This window comes from Acartia tonsa, chromosome 3 (assembly GCF_053477335.1).
Source record: "Acartia tonsa isolate MP-2025a chromosome 3, ASM5347733v1, whole genome shotgun sequence".
Taxonomy (NCBI): Eukaryota; Metazoa; Arthropoda; class Copepoda; order Calanoida; family Acartiidae; genus Acartia; species Acartia tonsa.
In genome coordinates this window covers 18,699,179-18,714,569 of record NC_137262.1, presented here as the reverse complement: position 1 = coordinate 18,714,569, position 15,391 = coordinate 18,699,179, and the positions used below count along the sequence as shown (strand labels likewise).

Sequence of the window (15,391 nt, the reverse complement as noted above, 5' to 3'; positions counted from 1 at the left end):
ATTTGGATTAAACAAAGTCGACGATTAAACAATTTTTTTAAAAATCTAATTTTTTAAACAAAAGACACCCAACAAAAATTACAATGTAAAAATATTTTGTGAAAGCCTCGTCGACTTATTTTAGTATTGACGTAAAAAGCCTAACTTTTGTAAACGCAGACGACATTTTCTCCGGTGTCAGAACATGATATACGCGGCAAATGCGCTAAATTTCAAAATCGCGCCAAAAATCAAAACAATCATAATTTAGAAATAATTGAGTTAAAAAACAACACTTAAACTTAAAATGCTTTTATCTGTAATTTTTCACTTTTTAATTAAATTGATGAAGTGGGATATGATTATGTTTACAAGCCTCATCTTTATTTCAGAAATTTGTTTTAGATTGATCTTTTTAAAATGCCGAACACTGAAAATTAAACAAGCAAAATGTTTGTGCAAGATTTACAGAAAGAATTTTACAATCTCATTAAGGCCGACAGGGTCTTAGTATTTGGTAAGTCAATACAACTTTCATATATTTATTTACCATCTGAATTAATTACTTTCTTAATTATATAGCTAGGTAGCTACGATGACAACTGCCTAATATGCTAATTTCAAAACCACAATATCCAACTTAAGTAGCGTTATTTTTATTCTTAATGAGGCCGGGTAGAGGTCGGTCTTCACTCCAAAACAGTTTAAATTAATTAAAAAAGCTTCTTATTTTCTCTTAATAGCATTTATTGTACTATAATAAATGCATGAATATAATTTTATAAAATGCATGATTATTAGTAATGCTTTTTCAAAAGTATATGAATATTTATCAGGTGGTATTCGAATAGAAAATTACAATCTTATCATTCTTATGTAATTTACACAGCGGTTTATTTTAGTAAACAATGATGTCGATTCAGTGTGCTCTATGAAAATTCTACAGAATTTATTTAAGGTATATTTATAGAATATATTTAAGTAGCAATCATAGTCTAGTTACTTTACCTTGCTCTAATTTACAACTTTACGTAAGTCATGGTCTTAAATGAAGAACTTCCTTGAAAAGCTAAACAATATCGACAAATATAATCTTGAAGATATTTCGTTGTTGATAAACCCAAAATTTACCACTGTTTAAGAATTCAAGATATAAAAACTCTTTATCTTTGGACTTAAATTATTCATTATTCTATCTTAAAAGAACTAATTAAAAATAAAGAAACTACCTACCTCACAAATTTGACATCTTCTATAAATCCTGATTATAGACAGATCATGTGTTGTACACTCTCCTACCTATCACTGGAAAGAAAGATCTTTACAATGAATATAACAAACACAAAGAGGTAAAAGTTTTTTTATATTGATAGAAATTGGTGTATTATGTATTAAATTAATTGCAGGTCAGGTTACTTAACCTTTGAGGGAAATGGTAGATTTATAGCTCTTCTCATAATGTTAGTATCTAAAACATTTATTACACAGTGGCCCTAGCGTATCTTTGGCTTAAAAATCTTGACCTTAACAGTTGAAACTGTCATAACTTTTTTATTTTTAGGAGTTATGACTTATTTTTTTCCTTTTTCGAAATGGGATTGCATGTATTTTAATAGGAAAATTAAAAAATATAATTTATTTCATCAATTCTACTGTTGTTTTACCAAGATATGCAAATTTTTGATAAAAAAATCGTATTGTTTTACTTAACGCAGGGAGGGAGAAATTCAAACACATTGCTCAAAAATTTGAAAATTTGAAGTGCAAGTAATACTTAAGTTACAAGAAATCTAAAATATGTTTTGGAAAGGTCTTAAAAATGTCTTAAACATTTGGTTTAAATTTTAAAAATATTGCCCACCCCCAAGCCGCCAGGGGGGAAAAACCGAAACGGTAAGAAAAAGTATGCCTCATACGGGGTGAGATGGGGTGAACTTCCCACGGATAAAATCTAATGAAATTTTGCACACTCATTATTAAGCATGTCTTGTTGCCGCGTTTTGCTGCGTGTAATGGTAGCACTATTTTTGGGCTAATAGTAATCGCTCAAAAAAACCTTATTTTTAAGGACTTCCAATTGCCCTAAAAAAAATTAAATATTAATTTTTTTTATAAAAAACAATAAATGAGGCCATGATTAAATTATTTATGCAAAAAAATTGTTAATTTATCTTAAATAAGACCAAAGATATGATGTTTTTAACACCAACTAAAAGGATAAATTTTGTCGGGATTTGGCCAAAATATCGCATTGACTAAAGTTGTTTACAAAAGATACACTACACTACGCTGCAGGGCCGCAGTGATTATTTAGTTATGTCTGATTGTGTAGGTACTTATTAACAATACGTAAAATACAAAAAGTTAAAAATTTTCTATTTTGTGTATTATAGGTATCGAGTTTTTATATTGCTTACTCACAAAAATACAAGTAAACAAATTTCTTTCCATAACTGATAAACCTACTCTTAGTTATAAAAATATGTGGTCTATGTAATTAAAGTAGCTGAAATGTCATTCTTATTTAGATCTATCTTTATTGTGTCGGTAAATTGATTAATACAAGGGGTTTTTAAAATTTCGATTTTGTGTAGGGATACAAATACATATTGATGATAAATTGTGGCGCAACTTTGGATCTGTATGAATTCTTTGATTTGGAAGATGATGTAACTATCTTTGTTGCTGATTATCACAGACCCATTGAGGTAATATAATAGATATTTCTTCTCTTTACTTAGTGGATTTTGATGTTTTTTCACGTTACTTAGGTGATTCTGATGGTTTGTTTGTATTTGATTATATATATAAATATTTACTAAGTTAATTAAGGATAAAACTTTCCATATATCTTCCCTTGATGAAACCAGTTCCAATTCAACATTATTATGTATACCAACATGCAGAAAAACTTCAATCTTTACTTATAATGATTATTTTGGATCTTGATCATCAAGAAGTTTGATAAAAAATACTTTTTTTTAGACGAAATGTCCCTCTTGCCAACATAAATCAGATATTTCTGTTTATATCGACACTGATTTTTTTCTCATTTTTCTCTGTATGATCTCGACTTTCTGCCAGTGCAGTGTACAGCAGCAATGACATCCTTTTTTATGATATACATTTCCTTGAATATAACATTTATTATAACTAGGTAACAAACATATACAATGATGGTCAAATTAGACTGCTCCACCCACAAGACACTGAGGAGTTATTGCCAGAATATCAAGAGATTTTCAGGTATTATTATTATTGACTCAGCTGGTTTATTCTCTACTATCATTCATTTTGTTTAGATTATTACTGTTTTATTTTTGTTGTATTCGTTTAAGTAGTTAATATTGTAACCTTTTAGGTAAAAATGATAACAAATCATTGCATAGGGATAAGTTAACATAAACACATACATTTCGCCACACTTATAACAAAGTCATAACAAAAATAATCTTTTAGAGACAGTGACTCCGAAGAATCAGAGAGTGAGGAGGAGGATGAATATGGAGAGAAGAGACCAAGATATGATGAATCTGCCCTCATCAAAAGGCAGGAATTCTTCTCCCTTAGCTACCTGTGAAATAATTTTACTTTATAAAAATAGCCGTTCCCATAGTTTTGATACAATAAGGTGTGGAATGTAAAAGTAATGGACACCTATGTCTTAAAACAACAAATGATAAAACAAAAATGTTTTGCTTTTTTCAAAGTAAATCTAAAGGAGGAATATTAAAAAGGCGGGATCGGCGTGAATGGGAGGAAAACCGACAGCGCATCCTGTTTCAGTACATGCAGTACAGTTCATACGGCAGCAGTACGGCCTTACTCTTCTATCTTCTTTCTTGGAAACTTAAAAGGTAACATACAATTACAGACTATATTTCTTGTTTATGGGTTCGATGATTTAGACTGTTTGCTTGTGTAGAAACTGTTTCTGTACATACAGTTTAGTTCTTTAATCAAAATAACTCCATTAATTCTGAGATTGCTTGCCATTTTAATTTTGATTTAACTCCTACTTAATTGAAAATATACCTAGAAATATTTTATTTTTCAAATAAAGAAAGAAGAAATTATGCCTGATTGATTTTTAAATACTGCTGTGTTCAAAATTAAATTGATTCAGGGACAGTAATGATCTCTTGTGGTGGGCCATAGTTGGATCTACAGAGTGCCTGGTCTCTAACAAAATTGAAGAAGAAAAATACTTGGTTGACTCTTCACAAATTCAGAATCATGTTGCCAGGCTGAACAGTACACCGATTGATCAGCTGCCAAAGGTAAGGAGGCAATAATAAAAATTTTAAAAATAATATCGGCCTTTTTTTAAAGCCAGCATCATGAAGATATCAAGAGCAAAAAAGTTTAAATAAAATAGAAATTGGCCTGTTATATATATTCGAATTTGTGGATTTTTTTTTTGAAAACCTTGTAAGACATATTTGAATATTCTGAATATCATTTTCAGGGATGTTTGAAGATCAGTTTTGAAAGAAGTCTTAAACTTAACTTATTGAGGTAACAGATATGCAGTTTAATAAAAAATAATTTGCAATAAGTAAAAAGAAAACAATCAAATAAAGATTTGAAATTCAAAATTGATTTAAAGGTTTTTTTTTATAAATGTGAGGAAGGTAGGTAATCTTCTTATTTTAATATTTTCAAAATGCATATTTGAAAAAATTGAAAAAATATTAAATTGGAAAATTAAAGAGTTGTAGATTAATTACAAATGCAATATACAAACAACAAAATAAAATTAAAGAGTTGTAGATTAATTACAAATGCAATATACAAACAAACAAAAAACAACTTAAATAGTACATCTTTCAGACATTGGACCTTAATGGAATCAATAAAACACACGGCCTACACTGCAATGAAGTTCAAATTATTTTCAATTAAGGTAACTATACCATATACTTATAGACATAGGTAGGTAATTTTTTTACTATGATTTGGGATACAAGAATAGAAATAAAATTAACTTAAGTGTAAGATTCTGATTTTGGTGCATAGTAGATTTAAATAAAATGGAGGAGAAACGGTTTTAGATCGATTCAATCATCAATAATTGATTTTGTTTATTTTTAGGGTGAACGATTGCTGTTAGACTTTTTGGCAGATCTTGGAATACCTTTGATTGAATGTAAACAGAAATATAATTTCATGGATTCTAAAATCAGGGATGAAGTTCCAAGGGCTATTGAAGCCAAGGTAAATCTATTATTTATTGATACTAGGATACTCACATTAGTCTCGCAGCTGCTACAAGCTTAGGTATAAAATATTTATGTAAGAAGAAAGGTATAATGCAGTAAATATCGTATGATTTTTTTTTGATGCACAGACATACTATAGCTAAGAGAAGCTACGTAACTCAAAATAGAAAAATATTAGAGTTACAGCCTACAGGGTTACAGTAATGTTATTTTAGATGGAGAAATATGACCTCGAAGACATTTTCCACAACACCTTCAGTTGCCAGTTCGGGTACCAGCACAAATATGCCGCCACAGATTTTGTTCAGGCTTTGGGTGCTACTCTCGAGTTCGGAGATGCTAACTTTGATCCTAAACAAGCCGTTTATGAAGGTAATGATTTAGAAGAAAACTAAAAGAATCAAGAAGTACAAAAAACTACCTAATAAGGAATACATTCAAACGTATATATCAGAAAATAGCCCGAAAAGAATTACCCATTTTCGTAAACACACACCTGTGATGTGAAGCTTATTGCCTAGCAATGTTGATGGGCTAGGTAGACAGAGACCTCTGGCTGGAGGCCTTGTTGTTTTAGTCCAGTTGCCAGGTACAAACTCCACAGATGAAATAAATGTTGTAGTCTAACTTTAAGCGCCCAAATTACTCCAGGGCATTCATCCTTATCTGAATGGATAAAAAGAACTGGAGCCCCGTACACGTGTAACACAAAACTTTGTGTACAAAAACATTGCTATTAGCTTCAATCACAAATCACAATAATTGAGTACAAGGTTTTATGGTACAGGCTAACAGAGGCTCCAGTGATTAGTTTAAATTCATAATTAATTAAAAATGTCCTTATTATGATTTAGAAATGGGATGCCTTATTATTATACTTTATGGATAAAATCATGAGATTGATAAAATGGATTAAAATTAATTAAAATCACTAAAATGTCTTTAAGATAATCTCGATAAAATAAAATATGATAGGTTGGATGTTTTGGCTTTGATTTTCTTAATTGTAAATACTCATTAAATCTTCATGCTGCAGTGAAGTGGATCCAAGCATCCTAAGATAATAATGCAAGTTAGAATCTTGGATTATTACGTTTGAATAGCAGTTTCCGAGATCTTTAGACAAAAAATCCTTAATACTTTATACTATAGGATTACAAGACTGACATAGATCAATCTTGCCAAAAAATTGCGTAGACTTAAATTTCTTTGGCGTTGCGACGACTTATAGACTGCAAGTCATATTTATCACATATTACAATGTTATTTGTATGAGGCAGCTAAAATAATGCGCAAAAATGTTATGTTAATGATTTTTAACATAAGCAAGTCAGGTTGATATTTAATAGTTAGTTATTTACTCCAGTTTTAACCTGATTGATATCTCAATTAATCCATAGAAAATTCCAGCTGCACTTTGTTAAAAGTTAGGAATAATGACGTCCTCGCCCACACACCAAATCTATATTATTACTGTATTATAAAATGCTGTTCTTAATCTAAAATATTATTTATTAGTTTTTATGTTGCTGTGCTACTTATCATGTAGCGATTGGTTCAAAAGAGTTAAGCAAAATATAATTTTTGTAAAGGTTTGGATATGCTGTCAAGAACCAATTCGGCAAAGTTATCTGAAGCCATTGAAAAAGCTAGAGATCAAACTGTTGCAATTGTCAAAATGGCGCAAAATATTCTCGATTCAAAACAGGTTTGCAACTTTAATACTTGTTATTAAATCATAAGCTTAACTGTATAGAAAGTAAGAGTGTTATAAGCTTAATAGCTAGATAATTCTAACAGATAAAAAATTGATAATATTTTTAGAAAAGATATTTTTCGAATGTTAAAAGATATGCTCATATTGAGCTTGCATTTGTGTATTTTGAAATTGTTTAAACTTTTGTTTTCTAGATAACTTCAGCTGGACCTTTTCTCTACAGCATTATTCAGGTCAATATATTTAGGTTTTTTTTATAATAAAAAAATAATTTAAATATTCACTGTTTGAAAGGTATTTCATACAAAATAGATAAGAATACCTAAGTCTTGAATAATCCTTTCTATATGGTTCAGTTTATAGCGATCTAGAACTCTTACACAGTGTACTAGGACAAATAACATCTGACAACCATCACTATATTTCCAGAAGTCTCTAATTCATGCATTATTATATTATGTACAAAGTGTGTCAGTTTCATGATCCTTAAAATTCAAATTAGTAAAAATACAACCTTACCTCTCATATCCAAGAATAAGGTACCTTTTTACGTCTTATGTATGATTAAGTACAAAACGGAGTAAAACTGTTAGATAAATGTTTTTAACTTTTTTTTTGTAGGAAGGAACTCCAAACATTTGTTATCTGTCCAGACATAGCACAATCAAAATTCTGGCTTACTTCCTACAACAGGTTAATATTACATTAACTAATATTAGTAACAAGGACAATTTCGTGCAATGTTGTTTTAGTATCATAGTATGATAATTCAGTGACAACAATAATAGCATGCCTTATATAGAGAATCTCCTCAAATAATAAGTTTTATTGGTTGAAAAGTTAGAACAAAATATCTTTTTTTTTATCTTAATGAATGGACGATTGAAAAACATTTTTCTCTGTAATATAAATGGAAATTATGGAATTTTGATTATTAAGATGTGTGCTTGTTGCCATTGTGTTTGGACTTAAGATCGACTAGATGAAAGAATAACATACTTTGCGACTGAGCAAATATAAAAAATCTTTTTAATAAAATTATTTTATTTCAGGGACACATAAGTAACTCTCGCAGCCGTAAAGCAGCTGACCTACCTCTTATTCTTGTTGCCCCTGTGGATGAGAAGAATGGGCTAAGTGTTGTGGTCGGTATACCTCCCTTCAATGACAAAACTAGGCAAGTAGTTTTAGTAGGAATAGCTTAAGGAAGCAACAAAAAATAAAACAAAATTGATTAGAAACAAGACAATAACAATATTATTTACAACAACTATAATAGTAAAACTAAATAAAAGGACTTCGAATTACAATTAACCATAAATAAGTAACAAATAAGAGGGGGGGGAGTTTTGACACATTTGCGTAAACAGTGAGTATAGGCTTAACTTTGGACTGAGAGGATAGGTTATTAGGTATAAAATCATTCTTATTTGATAAATTTTCCCAAGTTTTAAAATATTTTGGATAGGCCTCCATGTGGTCTCTGGATAGGTGAAAACCAAAATCAATTTTTTTTGAAGAGTTAGAGGTCATTTTATATAACAAAATATGCATATTTTGTTTAATAAGTTGGCCTCTATCTTTTCAAAAAAATATTTTTTTTTACCTGTCCACAGACCAACTGGAGGCCTACAGCTCCTGAACCTGGAGGCCCGTAGCTCTTAAACCTGGAGGCCTATCCAAAAAATCTTAAAACTTGGGAAAATTTATCTATATAAGAATGATTTTATCCCTAATAACCTATCCTCTCAGTCCAAAGATAAAGCCTATACTCACTGTTTACGCAAATGTGTCAAAACATCCCCCCCTCTTATAAATATCATAAATTCCATGTTTATTTTCTAAAAATATTATATAGGTTGTTAGTTATAGAGATGAATCGTGCCAAGTTGACTTAGGAATGAATTTTACTGTTGTCAAAAATGAAATATATTTTCAGGAAAAACTTTTTCGGCAAAGCTTTCGAGCAGACGGTTAAGAATACACAAACTAGGTTTCTCATTGACTACTGGGATTCATCTTTAATACAGGTATACTTAGAAATAGATGACAGACAAAGTTCATTATGTATAGAGTAAAGGAGAAAATAACCTTTAGATTGAGTAATATCTTGTGAAGCATTTTAAAAAACAGATCATTTGATCGCAAAGTAGTCATAAATCTTTCATAAACCTATAAGAATCTTCACTGTAAAGAAGAACCTTGTCGGCATTGTGGTTAGCGAGATCTAAAGACACACAAACAGGAAAACCTCCGGTCAATTAAATAGAAAGATAAACAAAATTACTAATACATATGTACCTTTTTTTCTAGATAAAAACAGAAGATAGATCCAAGTTCCTGGATGGTCTGGTCGGGTTGCTGTCATAAACAAAACATTGTTAATAATTTGTGCATGTCTCTCTTCTTTCTTCTTTTCTATGTTCAAGTCAGGGAATTAAGGGATAGTGCAACTGCAAAAAAGAGTCTTAACTATCAGCTATAAATAATCAAATTGATATTTAGAGTTAATGCTTTTCTTTTTTAATAAGTATTCTATAATTTTTTTAAGGCTGAACTGTTAGGAGGCTAAAAATTTCTTTCATTAGTTGCACTATCACTATTCATGATTTTAAAACTTCCTAGTACCTGTTTTATTAAATGTACTGTACATATATTTGATGTTTTACAATAGTTATATTTTTCCTTCCAATTCAATTTTAGATAATGTGATTTTACATAGTTTAGATTGAGATATATTTTTTTTTCAATCAATAACCTACATTTTTATCCTAAGACTAGTATTTTATGTAATTGTAATGTTTTTTATCATTAGATAATAGATTTTTTAAACTATTGAATAAGGTGACCGTAATAATTTATGTATGATTTTGGTAACATGATAATTTCAGATTGAGGCATAGAAAATAAGAATGGGTAGTTTTAGTCCAGAAATGTTGCAAGAATTGCTACCGCAGGTTGGCTAAGAAAAATATCTTTGTAGCTACGTTGTAATTCACTTTATCTGTCCGTTCGTCAGACAGTCCGTAACGCTATTGTGGAAATGTTTTTTCACGTCTGCAATTTAACATAGAAAGCTGAAATTTTCAGTAGATTACAATGTCCTATGCACATAAAGTCTCTACATGTTATACAACCAAACAAAATAATTTTTCGACTTTTGTCTGATAGCCGTATCTAGCGTTGTATGTTGCATGTGTTTATGGACCAAAGCATCTATTTTATTCTTACTATTAAAGTTTAATGACATGTTAGTATGAAAGCAGCAATTAAAACATCTCTCGTAAATTCAGTCGCATTTGATTTTGACTTATTTTCTGTTCAGTATTACAAGAGGCTGTTTCCCTATTCCCATTTCATCAAATGGTTGTCCTATGGAAATGTAGATAAGAACTACCTAGCTCACAGGTATACCTATTTTTTTATCTTGTACAGATATTTTCTTTTTTTTGTAAATAATCCTTAATTTAGGTATTTTTGGTAGTAAAGTTTATCTTTATAATTCACTATTTCTGTCGGTCTGTAAAGTTATAAGAGAAATGTGATTTTTTTGGCTGCTATTGTTTCAGAAAAACTTCTGTGATTTGTAAGATTTATTAAATATTTATTATCATATGATTATCTTCTAGATTATTTGTCTTTTGTCTTTCCATGAGTTTTTTTGTGCTTCGGTACTTGATGGATGTCGTTTGCCATGTTTCCTATTCTCTGGAGGGCGACATCGATTTAGGATACTTGGAACAATACAAGCAGTGCTTGTAACTAATATTATTTCTAGAGAGTTTTCCTTTACTCTGGAGGGTGATATATACCTCAGATACTTGACTTTTACAAACCAAGCAGAGTTTGAAACTTCCCTGAAGAAAAAGTGCCCCATCAAGATTGACATTGGCGCTGTGTATAATGGCAGGTTAGTGGCGTTTCTGGTAGCTAAGCTTCTCTAAAACTAATATTGTCTCCGTTCGTTATTTGTTGTAGAATATGATTTCTGGGATGCTTTCAGAGAAAAATGGCCATCAAATTTCTTAAGAAAAAATGTAATTTCTTGGTTATTATTGAAAAGAAAAGGTTTATTTTCAATTTTTAATAGTATTTTGTATTTTTCATTACTACAAAGAATTAGATTGAAACTTTGATTGGTTTTTTAGTTGATGTCAATTACAAAGCATTTCTTTGATTTTATTTTTGTTTAGAGCCACAGAGCACCAAAGAATGACAAACTTCACCCCTGTGGAAAGAGAACTAGTATTTGATATTGATTTAACTGATTATGATGACGTCAGAAACTGCTGCTCGTAAGTAAACTTTTTGTATAGTATCTTTCATAATTTCCTTTTTGCTTTCTAGAGACTAATCTTAGGTGTGTTGATATTTTGGGTCGTATTTCATAGGTTTGATTTACCTACCCTTTTTATTGGCGCCTGTATATAGAAAACTGTGTTCTCCAATTTTCATATTTGTATTACACTCCTCACAAAAACAGCAAAATGTACCCCTTTTGCGGGAAAGTGTTTAGAAATATTCTAAACTCTTCTGCAGGGTGGGGAAAAACCCAGGGTTTTTTTTAAAAAGCCCAACCCAACCCAAAACCCTTAAAAACCCAGGGGTTTAAGGGTTTTTATGGGGGTTTTATTGGGTGGGTGGGTTTTTTGTATGCCCACCCTGCTCTTCTGTAATCTAAATATTTTTTAGTGGTGCTAGTATTTGTGAGAAATGTTGGAGGTATATGACAGTGGCTGTGAAAATTCTCAACTCTGCACTGACCGAAGATTTTGGATTCTCCAACATTTTGTGGGTCTACTCTGGAAGGTATAATTGTAAACGGATTGTTATTAGTAGCGAAACTACTCTATAATTACAAATATATCTGTCCGTGTCTGTTACTTAAAGAGAGAAACGTGATTTTCTTGGATGACAATTTAGATAAAAAATTTCAAAGACTAAAATTTAATTTTCTTAGACGTGGTATCCATTGTTGGGTGTGTGACCCTGCTGCTCGCAAGCTTTCCGGTCAAGCGCGCTCAGCTGTTGCAGAATACCTACAGCTAGTCAGTGGTGGTGATCAGGTATAACTTCTTATTCAAAGTAATCTTGATTAAATCCATAATTATTTTTGTTAAATCTTTAAACACCTACTTATGTTTGTATCGCCCTTTCCTTTAATGTCGTAACCTACTTTAATAAATAGATGGACATTTAGAGAATACATTTTACTGGACACCCTTGCCTATTATTTCATTTGTGTATTAAAATAATTAAAATTAGTTATTAGATATTATTCTTCAGGTTACTAGAAAAGTAAACCTAAAAGGCGAGACTGGTGTTCATCCTTCTGTTGAAAGAGCAGTCAAGATAATCAAGGATGGGTTCCAACAACTTTGCCTTGAGGATCAAGATATTCTAGGTGAGAATTCAGTAGAGGAGCTATGTTGCCAATTGAATATTGTTGACAATTTAGTTTATAGGTATTGCAGCAAGTTGCAACAAAAGAATACGGAGCATTTCAGTTTCAGATAGAATTTAAAATCTTAATAAATTAATTTTAATGATTTATTTGTTGTTGTTAATTTTGATAGCTATTTTGTGTATATTGGTCAGTTAGATAAGAAAAGCTTTCATAGAGATATACTGCAGACTTTAACCTGCAAGTACATACTTACCCTATTACAAATTCAAGTATCTTATGCTAAATTAATTTAGATTTTTATTGAATTTAGGTAACGGAAGATGGAACAAAGTATTGGATTTAATCAGTGACACAGATCTTAAGAATGATCTTGAACAGACTATGCAGAAGCATAACTCTAGTGTTACAAGGTATAGAAATCATTCTTTGCATTTTTGCTGCACACCCTTTTATTTGGTCATGGTCCATTAACCTACAAATATAAGGCACTTTTGAAAAATCTGTTTTTAAGGCATAATTTGTTGAAAACCATAAAACTTTTTCTGATGCAAAATGTCCCACGTCAATGAAGATAAATAGATATTCATTATTATTAAATTCTGGCAATGGTAAGTGGATTGAACTTGAATAAGGCAAATATTTTGTTCCTTTTAATAAAAACAAACTGTACATATAATACGTCGATATATATAGACAGGAGAAAAGTTATCGTCAATTTAGGTTGCCAATAAGGACCTTATTTATTGGTCTGTACGTTCATTCAGTAGGAGGGGAGGGGGTTTTCGTTATTACTAGCCAGCTGGGAAGTATCACTATTTTAGAGTACATGAAAATCTGGTGCAACCTCCAAGTAATAATATATCCATTGTTACCAGGTACATAAATCTTTGACTTCACTACTAACAAAACTGATTTAGATGGAATGAGCTGAACAGTAAAGTGAGCGACTATGTAAACACCAGAGACTGGAAGAAAAGGAAGACAAGCAAAGCCATTCTCAAGGAGATTATGCTGCAGTTTGCGTATCCAAGGTAGGTCTGTTTGTCTTGGGTTCTAGCCATACTAAAGACGTTAAGTTTATATTAACAGGTTTAATGCAAATCTCTTGGCAAAAATGAAAAATTAAGATAAAAATAGGTAGTATTAATCATTTTAAATACTCTAATTAAACTATTTACATATGTACCTACTTAAAATGTATTTGATAATTCCTTTGAAACAAAGAATTTAGGTATTAATCATAGGGCAATTTAGAAATGAAATGAATATGTATATTTCTCTTTATTAAAGTGTTATTTCTTACATTAGATGTATATTGTGTATGAACTTAATGAAACAACTTATTTCTTCTTTAGATTGGATATAGCTGTATCGAAGGGTATGAACCATTTGCTAAAAGCTCCTTTCTGTGTTCACCCCAAGACTGGTAGGATCTGTGTCCCCTTTGATCCTTTGCTAGTGGATAAATTCAACCCAGAGGAGGTCAGTATTTTAGAATAGCATTGCTACTCGTTATTGTAGTTATTTGTTAGTTTCCAAGTCTTCTATTGGCTATTATAAAAGGATAAATCTTATTATAAAGTTATTTCTATATATAACATGTAAACTTTATATATTCTGTAGCTACTTATCACACTGAACAGATTTAATACCTTCATTTGAGTTTTCAAATTGATCAAGAAATTCTTTTCTTGTGAAATCTATTATATAACACTAGTGTGAGACATCTAAATCATTTAAACGATGTAATTTTAATAACTAATGCCTTACTTAGAATATACATAGAAATTACTCCTTTCTTAACGTTTCTTGTTTTCAGGTGCCAACAGTATCTCAACTGCTAGATGAGATAGACAAGTTCACCAGCACTGCCACTGAGGAGCAGAAGAAAATGAAGGATTACAAGAAAACTTCACTCAAGGTATTTCTATATTATTTAACCAGATTTTATATATATATATGTTTTTAAGGGAATTTTGCTTAGAAATATTGAATTCATAATTATTTTTGGAATAAACGAAAAATGTAAAGGGAGGGGGCGGAAGTGACTCTTTTTGAAACCAAAACTAAAAGTCAAAGAAACTCTATTAAATAAGTTACAGTATAGTAGTTGCTTTAAAGAGGTACACTATGGAACTGTGAATAAACAGCGGCGGAATGGCTGCTTCTGCCGAAAACCGCCGTTTCCCGCCGAAATTTAGTTTGCCTTTTCTCGCCAAATTAGGTAGACAATTTTCTATAATTAACTTTTTTTCAACAATACCTATTTGCACTAAAAAAAATTTTGAATATGTTGAAAATGTTTGAATATGGAGAAAATCATAAGTGTTAAAAGAAGATATATGGGAAATTTTCTGGAAAAAAATAATGATGCAAAATTGTTTATTTGGCGAGAAAAAGCAAAAAAAAATTCGGTGGGATCGGTGGTTCCGTAAAATAAGTTTCCTTAAAAAGGAGAATCTTATCTGTCCAGTCGATTTAGAGAAATAATCATATTGACTCATACAACTCTTATATCTCTTGTACATGTAGTATTGCGAGGGATGTCATTACAATGGCCTTTACCATCTGTGGACATATGTGAAGCTTCCCTTATATATTTAATCTTATGTGTTTAGGTGTGTATTAATGTTTTCGAAGATTTTTTGGCTAACTTAGGCAAATCTTGGAAAGGAGAATTAATTGCCAAAAGTGATGAATCAATGGAGTTTTGAATCTTTAAAGATATTTTATAATATTTTATGCATTTATTGTACCTCAGTTAAATAGGGCATAATTTTGTAATATGTTGATTTCGAAACTAAAGAACATGAACTTCAAATTTTTTTGTTGAAATTTTGTTCAGGAAACAACTTTTCTAAATGATTATTATTCTGATTGAATATTTAGTGGCAAAAAAGTTTTTAATTAAAAATCCTTTACTGCAAAAGAGTTATTTATTAAGAAGAATTTTTTAAACATGATAAATAACCAATACCTATTGTAATAATATGTAATACCAAATATATTTTATTATGAAATAAACCTAGAACTACAAACACAAAACTTTACTTTATTAATATGATT

The 15,391-nt window shown here is 30.4% G+C and overlaps 2 protein-coding genes across 2 annotated transcripts; both read left to right on the top strand.

Annotated features, from left to right (window-relative positions):
* Positions 1-360: 360 nt before the first annotated feature.
* On the top strand, positions 361-9,810 carry Cdc45 (cell division cycle protein 45). The gene is made up of 18 exons (XM_080153015.1): positions 361-496; positions 882-937; positions 1,251-1,328; positions 2,574-2,687; positions 3,137-3,225; positions 3,439-3,528; positions 3,717-3,836; positions 4,106-4,259; positions 4,448-4,497; positions 4,813-4,885; positions 5,074-5,196; positions 5,417-5,573; positions 6,794-6,909; positions 7,113-7,151; positions 7,540-7,611; positions 7,971-8,095; positions 8,858-8,948; positions 9,232-9,810. Exons 1-18 carry the CDS (start codon positions 430-432, stop codon positions 9,286-9,288), a joined length of 1,671 nt encoding a protein of 556 aa, XP_080009141.1. The 5' UTR covers positions 361-429; the 3' UTR covers positions 9,289-9,810.
* On the top strand, positions 9,748-15,370 carry Prim1 (DNA primase small subunit). The gene is made up of 12 exons (XM_080153016.1): positions 9,748-9,875; positions 10,244-10,326; positions 10,697-10,828; positions 11,112-11,213; positions 11,611-11,727; positions 11,879-11,984; positions 12,205-12,322; positions 12,636-12,735; positions 13,243-13,356; positions 13,681-13,807; positions 14,145-14,246; positions 14,944-15,370. Exons 1-12 carry the CDS (start codon positions 9,831-9,833, stop codon positions 15,037-15,039), a joined length of 1,242 nt encoding a protein of 413 aa, XP_080009142.1. The 5' UTR covers positions 9,748-9,830; the 3' UTR covers positions 15,040-15,370.
* Positions 15,371-15,391: the final 21 nt, after the last annotated feature.

Bases quoted from the DNA above. Each gene is read 5' to 3' on its own strand.
- Cdc45 (XM_080153015.1), top strand. From the start codon at position 430: ATGTTTGTGCAAGATTTACAGAAAGAATTTTACAATCTCATTAAGGCC. The intron at 497-881 runs GTAAGTCAATAC...GGTTTATTTTAG, and splicing joins CGACAGGGTCTTAGTATTTG to TAAACAATGATGTCGATTCA. The intron at 3,837-4,105 runs GTAACATACAAT...AAATTGATTCAG, and splicing joins CTTTCTTGGAAACTTAAAAG to GGACAGTAATGATCTCTTGT.
- Prim1 (XM_080153016.1), top strand. From the start codon at position 9,831: ATGGGTAGTTTTAGTCCAGAAATGTTGCAAGAATTGCTACCGCAG. The intron at 11,214-11,610 runs GTAAGTAAACTT...AATATTTTTTAG, and splicing joins GACGTCAGAAACTGCTGCTC to TGGTGCTAGTATTTGTGAGA. The intron at 11,985-12,204 runs GTATAACTTCTT...ATTATTCTTCAG, and splicing joins TAGTCAGTGGTGGTGATCAG to GTTACTAGAAAAGTAAACCT.